This window comes from Pholcus phalangioides, unplaced genomic scaffold, assembly GCF_987345545.1.
Source record: "Pholcus phalangioides strain wild (caught in Gottingen) unplaced genomic scaffold, Ppha-v1.0 ptg000014l_1, whole genome shotgun sequence".
In the NCBI taxonomy this organism is placed as follows: domain Eukaryota; kingdom Metazoa; phylum Arthropoda; class Arachnida; order Araneae; family Pholcidae; genus Pholcus; species Pholcus phalangioides.
Genome location: NW_028301607.1, coordinates 3,061,587 through 3,079,747, shown reverse-complemented (window position 1 = coordinate 3,079,747; position 18,161 = coordinate 3,061,587). Strand labels below are relative to the sequence as shown.

Genomic DNA, 18,161 nt, shown 5'->3' with positions numbered 1-18,161 from the left:
TTTTTTTTTCTGGGCCTTTTGTTACGGGACAACGACCCCCCCCCCCCCCCTCAAATCACGAGTGGGCTACTCATTCATCCTACCTATCTTCTTCGTCCTGAAGGAACCGCGTACGCAAGGTACAACAGTTATATTCTCATGTTGTACATGATTTTTTTTTTTCCCCAATTGCGTTTATCCCTGCCAAAATGAAATACTGCTTTCTACGGGAGTCACTTTAGGGGAGGGGGAAACTGCGGTTGAGTGGAATATCAAATGTTCCTTTTGTAACCAAGAAGTTGTCCAGAGAGGCCCGAATTTATTACCGGCGTTTAAAAAAAAAAAAAAAATCCAGACGTAAATCAGAAAAGATGGTGAAAAAAGACGTTGGAACTTTAAGAAGGTTTTTAAAAAAAAAAGAGTTAACTTCTTGGTACTACGGCTGTTTTTTAACCACCCGTACGCACCTTCCATGAATAGTGCTCTAATACAGTGTTCTTCAACCTCTTCATACTTGCGGACCGGCAGGGCCGTCTTAAGAGCATCATGGGCTCCCCGCGATAAGTGGTTTTTCTGAGGCCCTACCTTGGAAATTCTAGAAAATTTCAACCGGATCACATTTTTGTGATCCACCCTGGGCCGTGCCCGGGTGGGCTCATGCGTTAAGACGACACTGCGGACCGGTGAAACTAAACTATGAGAGCAGTTTCGCTGACACCACTGGCATTTATGAGATTAACACCACGGCATTAATGATTTGCAAATGAGAGAAGAAAAAAATATGTTTGGCGGAAAACCTCTTCCAACTTTCGAATTTGTCATACATTTTCGAAACAAATTTCGACTAGGACTCGTGCCACCATCTATCAAATAAAGACAAAAATGTGTAACATAATTTTGGAATTTAATTGGTTGTAGGCTTAAAATCAGCATGCAGCATTGAGCAATCACAATGTGTGGTACGATGACATTTTTTGAATATTTTTTTGCCCACTGGTGTAAGTTTGATACGTCATAATAGCAGTTGATATGTTTTTATGTTTGCCACAAAACTTCACAAGATCCGTGTTTAACGTTCAAGAATGTTTCTTATTGATTGGCGTGATCAGCGGTGGTTCTTAGTGACCAAAGAAGATGGTCAAGCTGAAGATAACTTACTCGTATGCACTGCTCCTTCTACAGGGTGTTTCAGAAAAGATGGGGGAAAAACTTTAAGAGGTAATAGTACACACCAATACAAACAATTGTCATCAAATAATGCATAGTCTAACATGAAACGCAAACGCGCTAGCGCGTTTCGAAATGGCCGCTCCGCAAACGTTAAAACGACATTGCTGTTGAAATTTATCGACAGAAAAAGAACACCGTGCATGCAAATGTAACCTGGGAGGAAATACGCTAAGTATTTTCATACTGAAATGCATGCCTGCTTTTTCAGTATTACTAAAGTGCGCCATTATCCCGTACGTTACAACTATTAGAACGGTTGCACGCTGGAATTAACTTCACAGAGCTGGCGTCCACGCTTTCTATTCACTGTGACGCAGATTTGCACACGCTTTCTACTTCGTCCTCCCCAGGTTACATTTGCATGCATGGTGTTCTTTTTCTCCCGATAAATTTCAACAAGAATGCAGTTTTAACGTTTGCGGAGCGGCAGTTTCGAAACATGCTACCACGTTTGCGTTTCATGTTAGACCAGGCATTCTCTGATGACAATCGTTTGTATTGGTGTGTACTATCACCTTTTAAAGTTTTTCCCATTTTTTCTGAATCACCCCGTATACAGCTCTCATATTAAAGACTCCTACATCGGAAATTTGGCTTCTGCAAAATGTGCCGTTTGTTTCAGCGCCGCTTCATCACTTTTTTTTTTTTTTTTTTGCATTTTATGACACTTGGTGCGATATGCGTGATGATAACCATACCGTTAGATACCCAGGGAAGTAATTGGATAGAATTAATAAGAATCATAATAAACTATTGTTGATCTTTGGCATTTTTACTTGTCGTCGAGACATTACCATGAGGAAACGTATTCAGGTGATCGCGGGTGAGTCAAGAGAACGTCGGATACCAGGATTGCTTTTCCGCAGTATCGTATAATGTACTGTTCGAGTTATTCGGTTATCTGTAGGTCGATAGCAGGACGTGTGCATGTTATACGTATGGAGCACATCTCTATTTCTCTGTCACAGAGGGAGAAGAGAATCGGATAGGTCGTCGCCCCATTTTTTTTCTCCGAAAGGTAGCTGAAACGCACACGCACACATTTCTCGCCTCTTTATGTCCCTCGTTATCTTTGATTGGGGCCACATAAGTTACCTCCTGGCTGGGGGCCCCATCTCACCGATTCCATCTCCTCCATCTCTTCTCCGAGAAATCCCTTGGTGTGACGTTCGCTGCGTGTTTTCATTCCACTACTACGACTACAACCAATTGCTCGGGACTTTGCTACTTATATCAACCAACCTGCCTACCTGTCCTTTTCTGCCTAGATTTCCTGCCTGTTGTTTCTCCCTGCGTATGTGTTTCCACGTGTTTGCTTTGAAGCAAAGGTTTTTCCCATATCCACGTCGTGATCCGTCCTTATCACTACTTCTAATCTCACCATACAGTGGATCCCTCTCTCTCTCTCTCTCTCTCTCACTCACTCACTTTGTCTAGAAGTTCCATCTGGTGTAAATATTATGTATTTGGTTCCTCTTTGTATTATTATTTTTGAACGATTCTCGCATAAAAAACTTGTTCAAATAATTCTGCATCCTTATTTTTGGCAACCAAGTTAACTATTTGATAGTCTTGATATGGAACATCACTTCTGATGCTGATCATTGAACTTCATCACCATGGATATTTAGTAATTTGTCAGATGTTCATCATTCCATCATGGTAAACAGGAGAAGTTACGTGTGAAGAGGAACGGCATGGCTTAACATTCGAATTTGGGATGGCCAACATGTGAACTCCAACGGCAGAAATTCGTTTATTTCATCTCTTTTTGTCTCTCTCTCTCTCTCTTTTTTGCCTTGACACTCACACGAGAGAGGTTTGGGCATAGCAAGTTCCCATGATTACTACTGCTTAACCGCACATACACCTCGTACACATTCCTTTGCGGAATTTCTAACGAATCGGTACATGCCAGAATGTGTGTTCTGAGCGTAAGTGTGGTCCCTCATGGATGTGCTTGTTTCATGATGTTTTTGTTGGTGCTGCCATCTGACTTCCATATTTGGAACCAAAATGGTGATTGCTTGATTTTTTTTCATATTATGCAAGTATTATGTTGCAGCTCCCGTGACTACTGGGGTCAAAGTAAAATTTAGTTAATCATCTAATATATATTTCATAAAATGTATGCCGATCTCCTCATTAAAAAAAGTCTCGCCGCAGGTAGCAACAGACCTACAAACGGCACAAAAATATTCAATCATTACACTTCACTCACTTTGTTTCTGAAATATAGACGGCAGCACTGAAACATCAGACACAAAATTAGATATACGCACTCAGACTGTGAAGTACACACACTTACACTTCCGGCACACCTCACTAGGTAGTGAAAGCCGAACCCCCACGCTCCTCCTGCTATTCATCCCCGTTTGCATTTCGCGATGAATTCACGTGCACCGGGACTTGGTAGATAACATGTGCAGTCGACCTCACAAACCTCTTGGCCGACGAACTTTGTTCATTGCTCGGCTGTTAGATTGGCCATTCAGGATTCCAGACGAACTAAAATATACACCACTTACTACATCGCAAGCATTTTACAACTGCTTACAAAACCAAGACGGATGGAGCTTTATGAAAGTGTGACAGTGGAGTAGGTCGGAGCATAGCCATAAAAATCAAGACACCACGACTGCCCTGTCCATAAATAGCAAAACCTAAGGAAACGGGGGTGGGGGGGGGGAGAGAGAACAGCTGAATATACCGGGCTTTTATATACATTTATGTATAGCGGTCATTTCATAGAAAAAATACTGGCAACGATTTTTTTTTTTCGGCTGCCTTCAAAGACCACTGGTATATAAATATGCGTGTATACCTCAATATATATATATAGAATGAAAATGGAGGGGGTGAGATAGGTAACGCGTACACACACATATACACTATGAATAAGAATAATAATGATGTTAGCGAAAAAAAAAACCGATAAGTGGCATGCGAAAGGTGTGAATAGTGGAGCTCATACATTATGCATTGGCTATATTTTACTTGTCCGAAAGGAGACGATGCAGATTTAGTGACTCTTTACTGAATACCATAAGTGTCCTTTCTCAAGGAAAAAATAAATGAAAAAAAAAAAAAAAAAGCATCGCGCCGTAGTGGGTGGTCCGCCATTGAAGGCTCGGAGTAGTTATAACTTTTTAAGAAAGTAGTCAGTGGATGGTTAGGTGAAGAACACACGAAGAGAGAGAGAAAATAGCGTTTTTTCTCGTGTGTGTGTGTGTGTGTGAAGTTTTCTCCTCTCAGCATGTACGACGAGAGAACTTTTCAGCAGGGCTCCTGACGCCTTCTATCCTCCCCTTTTTCGAAGGATTCCTTTTTATTAAACAAGATGTTTAAGGGCCCTCAGGGGGGTTTTTTTATAACATTAAAAAAAGAAAGAAGTGTTTCTCGCATGTTCGAGCAAGCCATTTTTGCCGGTTACTTTGACTAGGTATGATGATTCATAAATTTTGGATGAATGAATGTTTTTTTTTTTCTTTTGGTAATGGGGGCGTTCAGTCTCTCGGCACCGAGAGAGAGAGAAAGAGCCAATTATATTTATTTATTTATACATTTCTAGCCAGTCCAGGAGATTTATCGCTTCTCTTTTGTAGAAGGGTTATGTGTGCGTGGTTCTATAAGGTGGTTCTATCCACCTCAGTGAATTCCGATTCGTTAAGGTGAATAAGGAAAAATCGAAACCTATATATTTATCAACATTACATGGTGTGTTTGGCTATCGCATTAGAGTGTGTCCTATTCTTATTCTTGCTGGTTGGAAATGAAATATCGGCACCTAGATCGACTGATATATTGATATCTTGACCAATGGCATTATGCCCGCTTAGACAAATTAATTGATTATTATCAGCCAGTCGTCCACACCTGCGCCGATAAATATGGCTCTGATATTCATGATTATCTCTGCCGATTCATAAGCTTTACCGGTTATATTTCACCTTAGGGCTGTTCTGATTAATCAGTGATTAATCAATCGAGCATCAATCGTGATTTAAGAATTTCAATCGAGTTAATCTACTCGATCAATTAGATTAAAATTTGTTGAAATTCGATATACATTTTCTTTTGTGGAAACTGCAAATGAATTGGATTTGTTCGAGACACAAAACTAATTATGTTTCTGTTTTTCACAATCATCAATAAAATTATGAAATTTAAAAAAAAAATATACCGATGGGCTTGAAATAGACTTCTATTCGATCTCGTTTGTACACCGGCGTACACGCTGTTTTGCAAAAGACTATGCAGTATTGACATTTCGTGTTTCTTGATGAGATCCATTTTGATGAAATGCCCCCTCCCCACATGTAAGTTCAACATGTCATTATTTGCTACTTTTCTTTTGATTTATATCGTGTTTTTTTTTATCTTTTTCTTCCCCGCCGCAATGTAAGTGCAACCGGCCTTTTGTGTTTGTAGATGTAAATAAATAAATGAATCTTGAAGCAATTCAACAATTTAGCCGCATGTTTCTATAAAAATTTTTTATCATGGAAAACCACAAAACTATTGGAAAAAAAAGCTGTGATTTGCGGTTTTTCGGTTTAATTCGAAGGGAGTTTTAGATTAACGACAAGATCAGATTTATTGTCTCTACTGTAGGATAATAGTTTTCATATCCATAAAGTAGCCAGTTACAACTTAAATTTATCACTTGAAAGTTTTCAATTAATCACCCAGAAATTTTCGAATAATCAGTTAAAACATTTTGATTACTCAGATTGGAATTTTCGATTGATCAGTTTTGAAGATTTTCTATTGATCAGTTTTGAAGATTTTCTATTGATCAGTTTTGAAGATTTTCTATTGATCAGTTTTGAAGATTTTCTATTCAGCGGTTGAAACACAAACATTTTCGATTGATGAGTTGAAAAATTTTGAACTAACTGATGGGCTAAAATGTTTGATTAATCAGTTGAAAATTTTCGATTAATCAGAAATTTTAATTTTTCTCCATCCCCAACAATACTGATTAATATGACACGTATACCATCGAGATTTTCAGCACTTCGACGGATTTTTATCGCAAGAATTGAATTTCGGATGAATCTCGATTGCCCTGAGGCTTACAAACAAACTCCTTACCATGATTTTTCATCGGATTGTTATTGCCGTTGCAACGATTGTTACGCAGCTGAGGAATCCGAGCCCGCAATACACATAATATGAACTGTAGGAATGAGGTTGAAATGGACAAACGGGTCAAATTGTTTTGGGCATACGGATTAAAAGGAAAAACGGAATTATATGTATCTGTGTCAGTTGGAAGATTCCACGACTTTTCTGTCGAAAAACCAGAAATTAAATCTCTGATGTCGCGTGGTGATAATACAGTCAGTACCCGATACAATAATTTTCGGTGTCTACAGAAGAGAAAAAAGATAAAGCTGACTCTCGAGTATGCAACTCGCGTGTTAATGGTGATGGGTTTCGTTAACATTGCTTTACATTCCTTTGTCTGAAGGAAAAGAAAAGAATATAATAATAAACATTTTTTGGATTTCTGTCACAATGTTATGACCTTGCAAGGACGGACGGCGTCAAGAAGTTTCGGATCTTGAATTTCAAGCTCTTCAAGTAGAAACAAGAAAGAAAAACCGCCCACAGCCCGATGCGCGCAACTGGTTCCACAGAAGTTAGTTGATAGCATAGATGATTTGTAGTGGTGTGCGGCAATGGGTTTTTTTTGGAGAAAAGTTGAATTTTTTCAATGTTGCTTTTTTTTAAACTTCTACCTTGTTTTATTTCACCTCGTCAGAGGAGAACGTATACATTTTTATGCGTCGGGAAAAATCAAATGGCGAATTTCGAAATTTTCAATTTGCGTCAATGGTGATTTATGATTATGACCCGTGAGGAATGGGAATGGAGTGGGAGAAAATGAATGAACACACCCCGAAAAGATTGGAATAAAAGCTTCATATCTGTAACTTCTGGAATGTGTCGTTGACCGTAGGCCATTGAAGCGAGAAGCCGATAGTCGCGTTCACCTTTCTTAGCTTGAGCATCACAACCATCAGATTTCATTCCTCTGCTATCTTGGTGGAAAATGGCTGTTGGTGATCATTCTGGAAAATTTCAGTTACACTTCGTATATTGAAAAGCAGTACAGTCGGCCCCGCTTAAACTGATATCGACGGTTTCAGCACGTAACATCCGATTAAGCGGGCTATTAGATATTATGCGGGGAACAATTCTATTGCCGTTCTACGCCGTTAGTATAGTTCGTGAAACGTCCCATATAGTTTCAATGCGTTAAAACATCAAATTCTTTCTTTGCTGCCATCTGTGTAACTTTCTGAAGCAAAAAATTTTCAATGAAATTGGCGATTACCTCCGCCTTTTAATCTAATCATGGTGCCGTTGATTAATGAATTTTTTGGCTCCTCCACATGAAACCATCGCAATACATAAATAAGTCGGCACCGTCGAAATCAGGTTTTCTGATCAAACTTCCGTTTTTTCGCCAATCTTTTTCAATTTCGTCCCAATTTTTCTGCTGACACCTTAACTTGAGAAATTCTTTACTCTTGGGCAATTTCAGTTTGAGTTTTTCTTCCTTTCTTTTGTTTAATGCACTTAAATTGTTGCACAAACTCTAATTCTTTCTTATCGCGATCATCTTTTTAATTTCAAGACATGAAGTATTTAAATTTTTGAGATTTTCACTTTCATCGAAATAGTTAGCGTCCTCTATCGTCGTAACAATATAAGAATCAAAATAAAATAATTAAATGCTCTAAAAACAGTTTAGATTTTAAACACTTTGAGACTTCCCCCAAAAAAAGGCTAGGTTTACAAGGTTCACAAGTTTTAAACGGCAACAAATTTTCCAAATTTTCAATTGTTTTCTCTAACAAAAATATCACGTATAAAAAGTGGTTAATATACATTTATAGTTGTCGCGTGAATCGTAATAAGCGGGGAGAATTTTTGAAATTATTACATTAAGCGGGAAGGTTAACATTGTCTCTATGAGAGAAATTTTGGTTCCCGAGGATATTATCCGTTTAAGCGGGACATTCGTTATCCGATTGAGTGGGGCCGACTTTACACTCGGAATTCCAAATATCTAGGGTAAAAATCCCTTATCGTAAGTGCACCAAATGCTTCCCTTAACCTATGATCACTTCGAGTGAGCGAGATCCGTGGAAGAAGAATAAGAACCAACTTGCTGTGAAGATTTCCTCTAGATCCGAGTACTCGCGTTTGACGGATTTATTGTGACTCTTCTTGAGCTTGCTCAAGAGACCGTTCGGGGATTGAAGGGCGTGAATGCGGAGAACTCACTTCTCTTTTCACTTTCGTGTCTTCTTTTTTCCTTGAAGGAAAAAGTTGGGGGGGAAATCCGATGGCTTTCCTCGTACGTCCCTCAGCTAAAAGTACGTGGGTTTCTCCGCATTGTCCGCGAGTGTCTCATAAAGTACCACCGCGATATCGATTGACCCGTTCATCTCGAATAGAGACAGTATATTTTCACCTTGTATTTCCCAACCCCCTTCTCTTGTCAACTTGTTTTCACCGTCGATTTCGAACTGCAACCCCCAACCCGCCGACCCTTGCTGTTTAAAGCCATTCCTCAGGTTCTTTTCTTTGCATCTCCTGGAAGGAAGAAGTTTGTTATCTTTATACAATGTGTCATGGTTATATAGTATCTTACCCTTTCCTTACCCTCAGGTGAGGTTGACCCCCTGTTGACGCTATACTTCACCAGGTCGATGGTGTGTGATTCCTCTTAACTCAATTAGAACGATCTTTGAATAGACCCCGTCCACGTTTTTCTTTTCCTTAAAACAGCCTTTTGAAATGGGATTCGACGAATGCTTGCCTTGAGTTATTTTATGGAATGTTCATGCCCGTAACGAGGCTCATTATTCAAATAGAATGGTCTTTTTTCCTGATTTCTGTCAATATTAAAGGCTGTAAGAATGCACATAAGAAAAAAAAACTTGAAGATTCATTATGTTTTATTTTTCTTCGAAATACAGTCTACAGTCGACCCCGCTTAAATGGATAACACAAGACCCAGCACACAATATCCGATTATGGGGGGAAAAATTCGTCTGGAAATTTCCAAAAAAAATTCAATTCTCTTTAAGGCAGGTGTTACACTATAAAAGTTTGAAGAAAGTTCTAGAAAGTTCTAGAACTTTGTTGTTGATAGAAAGTTCTTTAATAAAACGTGAGAAATGCAACCAATTAGCGTACCGGTTACTTTCAAGCGAATGTCATCAAACGGCATATTGATTGTTTTTTCGTTTTGCAAAAGATGTTTTGTCAAATCTTTTTATAGTGTAATCCCAGCCTTACACCGTTATTATAGTTTGTATATTAGAAACTGATGAAGGATCACATATACATTATTATTAATGATTCTGTGATAAACCAAACATAAAAATGAAATGAAAAAAAAAATATATATATATATGCATATATACAGTGGATCCCCCCCTTATAACGTTTTTCAAAAAATCGTCACGAAAAAACGTTGCAAGCGAGAAAACGCTGTAAACGGGAAATCTTAATGAGAATTTTTTAGAGTTGGGACCACGAAAACAACTCGTACTAAGCTGGAAAACGTTGTAAGTGGTAACGTTACACGCGGGACTGACTGTATATGTTTAGTTACAGCGGTTATATACTGTGTATATAACCGTTTTTTCCAACCAACGTTTTTTCGTGACGATTTTTTGAAAAACGTTATAAGCGGGGGATCCACTGTATATATACATATATATATATTTTTTCATTTCATTTTTATGTTTGATTTATCACAGAATCTTTATTAATATTGTATATGTGATCCTTCATCAGTCTGAGATTTTTTATTTTTCTTTGCTAAAATTAGCACCCTCTATGGGCTCAACAGTGAACAAATAATCAAACACATTCTGAAAATAATTTTGATGCTTCGAAGCCCACTCTCAATTCTAAGTATTTTTTTTAGTCTTAACAACATATTTGCCATTAATTTCAAAATCCAATAAAACTAGTTTATACATAGTGGTTAATGTGTATTAAGAATTGAAGTGTGAATCCTGATACATGTTCGATTTAAGCGGGGAACTTTAACATTGTCTCTATAGGAGAAATTTTGGCTCCAGAGGATTTTATCCGTTTAAGCGGGATATCCGTTATCCGATTGAGCGGGGCCGACTGTAATTATAAACGAGAAGGTTTTCCACATACTCTTTTCGTAACCCAGCTTTATTTCTTTTTTAATTTCAGTTAACTTAAGTTTCGTCTCAGCGCATCTGCGACACCATCCGAGTGCGATGAACATCGTAGGTACGAAATCCGGACGATTCCTGTGCTTCAACAAGAAAGGCAAACTTATCACCAGGGTAAGTAGATTGAAATCAGCTATGCACATAAATTATGGGAAGGTGGGGGTCACCCTTCATCAGTGTTTGCCTACGTGGATGATTCGCACCCTGATAGGAGGAATGTCACTCGAACTGACCAGGGGGTAGGAGATCGATGCTTCATGTAACTATAACATAAGATTCAAGAAAACATTATGAAGAGAACAAATAAGTATAGGCGACCCCAGCGCGTACATTCTCAACCCATGGCCTGTGGGCCATATGGATGTGGCCTCCGAGTCATCGTGGCACGTGAAGGACCATCAAATCATTTAAGTGGTTTTGCGGCCTGGGCCGTAGCAAGAAATGTATTCCGGAGAGGGAACGACTAATATTTCGGGAGAAAACCAAAGAGATATAACAACAGATTTGATTGATTTGATTTAATAAATTAAAATCATCTATAAAAATTAGTCATTTTTCAACATTTCACGATGGGGAGGGGGTTGAACCCTCTCGTTCCCCCCTTTCTCTCGCTAAGGCCTTGCTCGCAGCACATTTCCAGATCTTTCAAGCTGCCAACGGCACATATCCAGGCCACTTAAGCGACCCAAGCACATTTCCAAATCACTTGGAATAACCTGCGGCACACGTACAGTTCACTCAATTGGCTCATGGTACATTTTTAGATTACTTGAGGGGCTGGCGACACATTTACAGACCACTCAAGTGACATGCCGCACGCTTCCAGATATCACGGTACACCATCTCACGGTACATTTCCAGATACCCTTGAGTGGCCTGCGGTACGCTTTGAGATCACTTGAGTGGTTCGCGACACATTTATAGTTTACGAAAGCGGCCCGCTAAATTTTTATAGACAGACTTATAATTGCTGTTGGCTCATTTCCATCAGATCATTTAAGTGACTAGCACATTTCTAGGTCACTTAAATTACCCGCGGCACATTTCCTGATCACTCAAGCACGCACTTTACACTCACGGTACATTTCCAGATGCCTCAAGTTCCCGCGACACTTTCACAAACCATTGAAGTGACCCAAATTCTATGAAGGTTGTGAGCACCCTTGATCTAACAAGGCTATCCTGTCAATTACACTACCGCACGTTTCCTTGTTTCCTACCCATTCATACTTAGCTTCCAATAGCTGATCATCCTACGTATTTGCTATGAAAGTATATTTTTTTCGGGAAATACGTGTTCAGTAGGGAAATAACAGTGGTCTGTGCATAGAAGTACACCTTTTTTTTTTTTCAATTTCAGTTACGCCAATAAACATTGGTAAGAAACACGACAGGGTGTCTGATCCATATGTTTCTTACTAAAACTTACGGGAGGAGAATCCGTTCCGTGATCAAGCTGTCATGTCCGAAGCTTGGATACACACATCCAGTAGCGGTAAAAACAGAGAGAAAATAAGAAGAGAGAATTTTTGTGAAACATGTCAGGTCCAATGAGTGGCATGGCGTGGTCGATTCAAGAACTACCCTTGATGGAGTTTTTTTTTAGCATTCGCTTGTCTTTTAGGTAAATTTCTTTTGACAATCCTTCACAGAAAAGTCAGGTTCTGACCTTGGGGTTAATGTGGCGGCATATGTCTATGAGTGCGTGTTTTTTTTTTTTTTACCCGCCGTGTCCCTTTGCTTTAGCCACCTGCAGCTCTTTCTTATTATAAACGTCTGAAATTCGTGGTTGTCTACCTGTGCCTGTTGTCGGAAGTACCGCCTTGTTTTCTTTTCCTTTTGTTATTTTTTTTTTTTTACTTTTCTCCTCCTACTTATTGACAGAAGAAGAGAAAAAAAAAATTTCAATGAATGACAAAAGAGAAATACAAAAAAAAAAAAATCCTTTTCTATTGCAATGACAGCAAACGTACGCGCTTGTTGTTGTTGTTGTTGTAGCCGTGTACCCATTTACCTTGAATGAAATGGAACAACTATGCTCCAAAACAGAGGAAAAGAGAAAAAGCGATGCTACAACTCTTTATTTATTATTATTTGTTAAAAAAAATGTTATTTGTCTTTGAAAGAGGTTGTCAAAGTAAGAAATTTTTTTTAAAGTTAAATACTCTGGTGGTGGAAACTAATATTCACAAGTCGGTTGAAATGCTTCTCTTAAGAACAACAAAAACATTGCTTTTAACTGAAGAGTAGCCTATAGTAATAGGATTACAGTAAGTGCGATTGAACAAAACCTCACCAATTGGATACATCCTAGACTAGATGGAATGTTTGGTTTGCAATAAATTGTTCATTGAGTCTCTATCGCCAAGGGCATTGTTTAAAAATCTGACTGGTATGCGCATTGTTTAAAAAAAAAACCATCATTTCCGAGGTCATTGTATAAAAAAACTTTATTTTTTGCCAGGGTCATTGAAAACTTATCTCAAAACGGATGTAACTTGTGAGAAACATAATCTAATAATAATAATAATCTAATCATTTATAAAAAGTCACCTCTTATACATTGTTTGGAAATCATCATTTTTAAGCACATTGTACGCAAAACGTCTGTTTTTGAATACAGTGTTCCCCTGTCTAATGTATTGTTTGAAAAAAATTCGCCGCCAACATCATTGTTAGAAAAACGTTGCTTTCAAATGTTTTGTTACAAAAAAAAGTTGCTTTCAAATGTTTTGTTACAAAAAAAAGTTGCTTTCAAATGTTTTGTTACAAAAAAAAGTTGCTTTCAAATGTTTTGTTACAAAATAAAGTTGCTTTCAAATGTTTTGTTTAAAAAACGTTACATTAAAATGCATTGTTGAAAAACTTTGTTCCTAAGCGTGTAGTTAAAAGAAACGCTGCTTCCAGTACGTTATTAAAAACTGTGCTTCCAAATGCATTTTGTTCAAAAAAAAAACCCAAAAAAAAAAAAAGTTGCTCCCAAGTGCGTTATTGTTGGGAAAAAAAGTTTATTCTAAATGCATTGTTTGAGTAATATTATCACGGAGCGCACATTTAAAATGTCCTATTGCCAATGCATTGCGTATTGTTTGAAAAATGTCTTTGTTGACTTGAAAGCAACTTCATTGCTACCAATTAACAGCATATGTGCTTACACTATGTATAAACATCCCGTTAAAAAATTACTAACATATTGGCACATGCCAGAAAGTGTGTCTCTTTAATGTATTCACGGGTCCAAGCCGTGCGTCTAGATTCCCGAAGTGCTGTCACCTGTCTTTGAAATTGTAAGTGGGGACTGGCAGGTGTGTGGAAGTGTTTTTAAAGGTTTTTGGTGTGCGGATCTTTCTTGCTGTCTGTTGCGAGAATTTTCAAAAGGGTGACCCTATGTCGTATTCGCCATTTTGAAATCGGGGAGCTAATTTCAACTTCAGGGAGAGCAACTTCATTTATGATGGTTTCATTCTCGTAATCAAGACTCAAAATAAAGAAGAAACATCTTTAAAAGAGGAATTTTCTTTCCTTTATGAACCAGTTTGATTTCTTTATTTTATCAACTAACAAGGCAAAAAACATGAAAAAGAATCTGAAAATAAAAAAAAGTGATGACATTCTTTTCTCTTTCCCTGAAGGTATAAAAAAAAAAAAGAAAAGAAAAAAATCGTTTCCTTGTTTTACAAGAAAGTTCAGCTCGGAGCAATGTTCAGCAAATGTGTTGACAGCTTAACAATTATTATCGAAAATCATTGCTGATGCTGAAGGCGGACAGTGAGGGAAGGAAGGGGAAAAAAAAAATCCTAATTGATTGCTACTGGTAGAGATAAATTTGAAGATGTCAACGAATCAAATGACAAGATTTGAAACTGACTGATTAGGATTTCGATCGGTCTATAAATTTGAAATTTTGAGGTGTGCTTTTTTTTTTTTAATTTACTAGATGAACAGATTATGTAAGGTTTCGAGGCAGTGGCGTCGGAACCGGGGGTGCTGTGGGTGCTCAAGCACCCACGGTAATTTGTGACATGGATTCGAGCACCCCCAGAAATGATACAGAAATTAAAATTTCCGATATGAAACTAAAGACGAGCACCCACAGTTTCGAAACACTTCCGACGCCCCTGCTTCGAGATCTTCATATTTGTCACTATCCCCTTCGTAATCACTTCAAATCGGTATTGATGATGTCTTTTCCACACTGAAAAGTGTTTGACAGGACGTGCAGTGCTTATTGTGAAAGCATTTCTTCAGAAACCATAATTTCCAGAAGTGTTGTTTACGGGAATAATAAAATCTATTAGCTCTGATTCTATCTTGACCCTTTAAGCGGCAAAGCAGAAATCATTGAACCCTCCATTCAAAATGTCATATCTTTTATTTTTAATGAAGTAGGCGTTCTTCCCATTTTCAGAAGGTACAAAGTGAGGGGAGTACCAAAAAGGGTTTGATTGTTGGAGCTTCCTGCCGTGGCCTGTCGACCGTTTTGAGAAAATTGCCATAATATACATTACATTCAGGGACACCGGAAGTCAAAAACGTTTGGTATTGCTCGAGTAATGAACATAATGTTTATTTGGATATGTATGAAGACCATACGTCACACATTCAACAAAAATGTCCCGTTTTTGCTTAATATCCCATCACCTGAACTGAGGAGGGCGGAATGAGACTTGAATGATGATTGGTGTTGCTGAGAAATACTATTCAAATAATTGGTGTCGCTGAGCAATACTATTCAAATAATTGGTGTTGCTTTAGCAACATGAGCATATATGTTCTGGCGTCCCTGATTGCATTAATGTAATATTGTGAATTCGATAGGCGAGGCCGACGTGAAAACTCTTGAAACCAGGGGTTAAAACTCTTTTTTGGGATCCTGATTTCATACTTTCAGGAAGGAAAAGTTGGCATCTCCAAAAAAGACACACACACACATAATTACAAAACTTACGTAAATGCTGAAAAACACCTTAATGAAAAAATTTATTTCAGAATTATGAATTATCTAAAGAAATTAAATAATCAATGAATGTTCTGTATATACAATGAAAGTGATAATTTCAAAATAAATTGGTGTTCAATAATTTTGCGGCCATTGTATAACTCCGAGCCAATTGGCTCATTTTGCAGTTTTTCAGCAAAAATTGGTGGCCCGTGGATTTCGGGGGAAAATTAAAATTTGGCAACGCGATGTCTGAAGATTGAAGATCTGTCTGATATGAAATTCAGTATCATTATTCTATTATTGATAGTTAATCATCAGTAATCATTCAGTATCATTATTCTACTATTGATTAACAGTAGAATTGATGACAATGGTATTACAGTTGGAAAAAAAAGGAAGAAACGCCCGGTATTTTACAGTGGGGTATGTACGTACTACTACTACTTCATGACCGTGCATGCACCTCGTGAAGATTTCACCGGGAAGTATATTTCCCTCTGACTGTGTACAGTACACACTGCGCTTGAGGAAGAAAATGAAACTATTCTTCCAAGGACCTGACACTAAAACCCAGGGCTGCGACTCGATACAAAAACTCATTTGGTCACCCGGGGCAAGCATGCACATTGGCGCCCCTGCTCGCATCATTGAAAGACCAGTCGAAGGACGGGAAAGGGTAAATAATTTGGGGCCCCTTCCTGGTTCGGCGCCCGGGGCTCTATACCTGACTGCTTACCCCCTAGTTGCGGCTCTGTTGAAACTTTAGTAACTTTTCTTTCTCTCGTAGCGCGTGTCCGGATGTACAATGGTGCTACACAAATCAAGCTATTGACGTAACTTGCGGCTGTTAAGTCAAAAGACGGTCGTTCCAGGAAGAATGTTGGCGTAATTGTTATCTCTGAAGGTTGAATTCGATTCAAGCTTTCGTCCCGAGGAATTATGTGCCGCCACCAGTTGCCGTAGGCCTAACGTCATTTTCTTCTTTAGTCTACAATACATGTTGACAGGAAGACGAATACCTAGGGCTGTGTTGAAAACTACCTTTTATTTGTTCAGCGTTACGTCTTTAGTATTGTTGCGGAATTGCTGGCGAGGTGTCCGTTCGTTCGAAAATACCTGAGAGATAGAAATCTCGGTATATTGCCCCCCCCCCCCGAGGACTTGCAGCATCAGAGAAAATACTAATCGATTTTTGAGCACTAATTGGAGTTACTAAACAAAAACGTCCGGTGTATTTCCCTTGCCAATAGAATTTGCTGCCGAGATATTTTTTTTTTTTATGAATCATTGTTGTAATTGTCGACGATTTCTTCCTCGAATCCCAATTTTTCATGGTGATACATTTTAATTCATGGCTAATACCAAGGAAATTAATGCCGGCAATATCAAAATTTTCCAAGCTTTTCGCTATCCATTTGCAGTGATCATAAATTATGCATCGTGGTCCTCAATGGAGACCAAGCCGAGAATATTCGTGTGCGCCTATATGATGATTTGTAGAAATCAGAAGTCTTAATTATGCTATAACCATCTGGAGAATTCTTGAGATCGTGAGAATGTCATGGGTATATGACTCTTGAGGACAAAAGATGTAGATAAATGACTGCTCAGCCCCCAGGAACGCAGATAAATCACCAATACGCAAAGAGAGCCGCAGATAAACGGACGCTAGGCCAAGAAAGTCACAGATAAAAGTCTACTGGGATGAATGAGCGGCATGGGAACAAGCGCTGGACAAGGAAGAAATCTGCGGAAAATTATCACTGGAATAAGGCAGCAAAGGTAAATAATCGCTAGGGCAAGAAAGTTACACGTGCTCGGAGATTAGAGGTTTGAGACCCGTTGATCAGGTTCCATTACTATATTCTCGAATAGGTAGAATGGAAAATGTCGAATTAGATTGGCAAAAATATTGAATCAATAAATACCTATCATATGTAACTAGTGCGTATAACGATCACATGAGACAGACGTGTTCCTCATTATGTGGTATTCACCAACTGTATAAAAAAAGAGTCTTTTTCATCTTTTTTATTATTTGAAAACGATTTCTGTCGGCCAATAAGAAAAAAAAAAAAAACTGTTCAAGGAGGTCTTTCACGGATAAGTGTGGGAAATATAGAAGCCCACGCCGTAAATCAGGAACTGAGGGTGAGAAGGTTCTAGTTACTTACGTTCTCGAAGACGTGCACAAGTTAGCAGCAGCAGCATCCATAACAATAAAAGAAGTGGAATTTCCGGGTCTCCCTATCCATGGGTAAGCACGGTTGATGAAGCTCTTATGACCTGGACCCCTGCCTCCTATTATGGTACTCTGCACGATTAATTAACCTTTAGTGCTAATGAGGCCTTGTTATCGAAGTGCAGAGGAGGAGACAGATGCGGTGAATGTGCTTTGGACATACAGCCGTAAAGGACTGCAGATCGCACGTGAGAACATTTTTTTTTTTTTTTTTTTTTGGCTTTGCTTTCCAGGATAAGATAAAAAAAACTCCAGAAGCAACACCTCTGATGAGTCTCCTTGTTCAACAAGAAGATGGGCTTTTTTTTTAGCTCATATGCGTGATGAGGGACGAGAAGGTTGCTGTTGTATTAGAGAAAAGTAGAATCAGTCCTGTAAGCTGCAGTAGGAGAGTGTTGTTGATGAGCACGAGAAGGTAACTAGGATCGTTGCACGCGAAGCATCCTCGGGCAGCACCTTTGGCTGGTAGAGCGCCTCCTGCTAACTACCATTACCACCGCCTTTGATCTTTTAACCAAGGGATAAA

At 38.6% G+C, this 18,161-nt stretch overlaps 1 protein-coding gene across 1 annotated transcript in view; it reads left to right on the top strand.

The window, feature by feature from the left end:
- The window catches only part of LOC149077933 (fibroblast growth factor 8b-like), a 91,164-nt gene that overhangs the window by 67,963 nt on the left and 5,040 nt on the right, over nucleotides 1–18,161 (top strand). Inside the window, exon 4 of the mRNA XM_089241540.1 lies at nucleotides 10,450–10,565. Coding sequence (XP_089097666.1) covers nucleotides 10,450–10,565 — 116 coding nt within the window. The remainder of the gene's footprint in view (nucleotides 1–10,449; nucleotides 10,566–18,161) is intronic.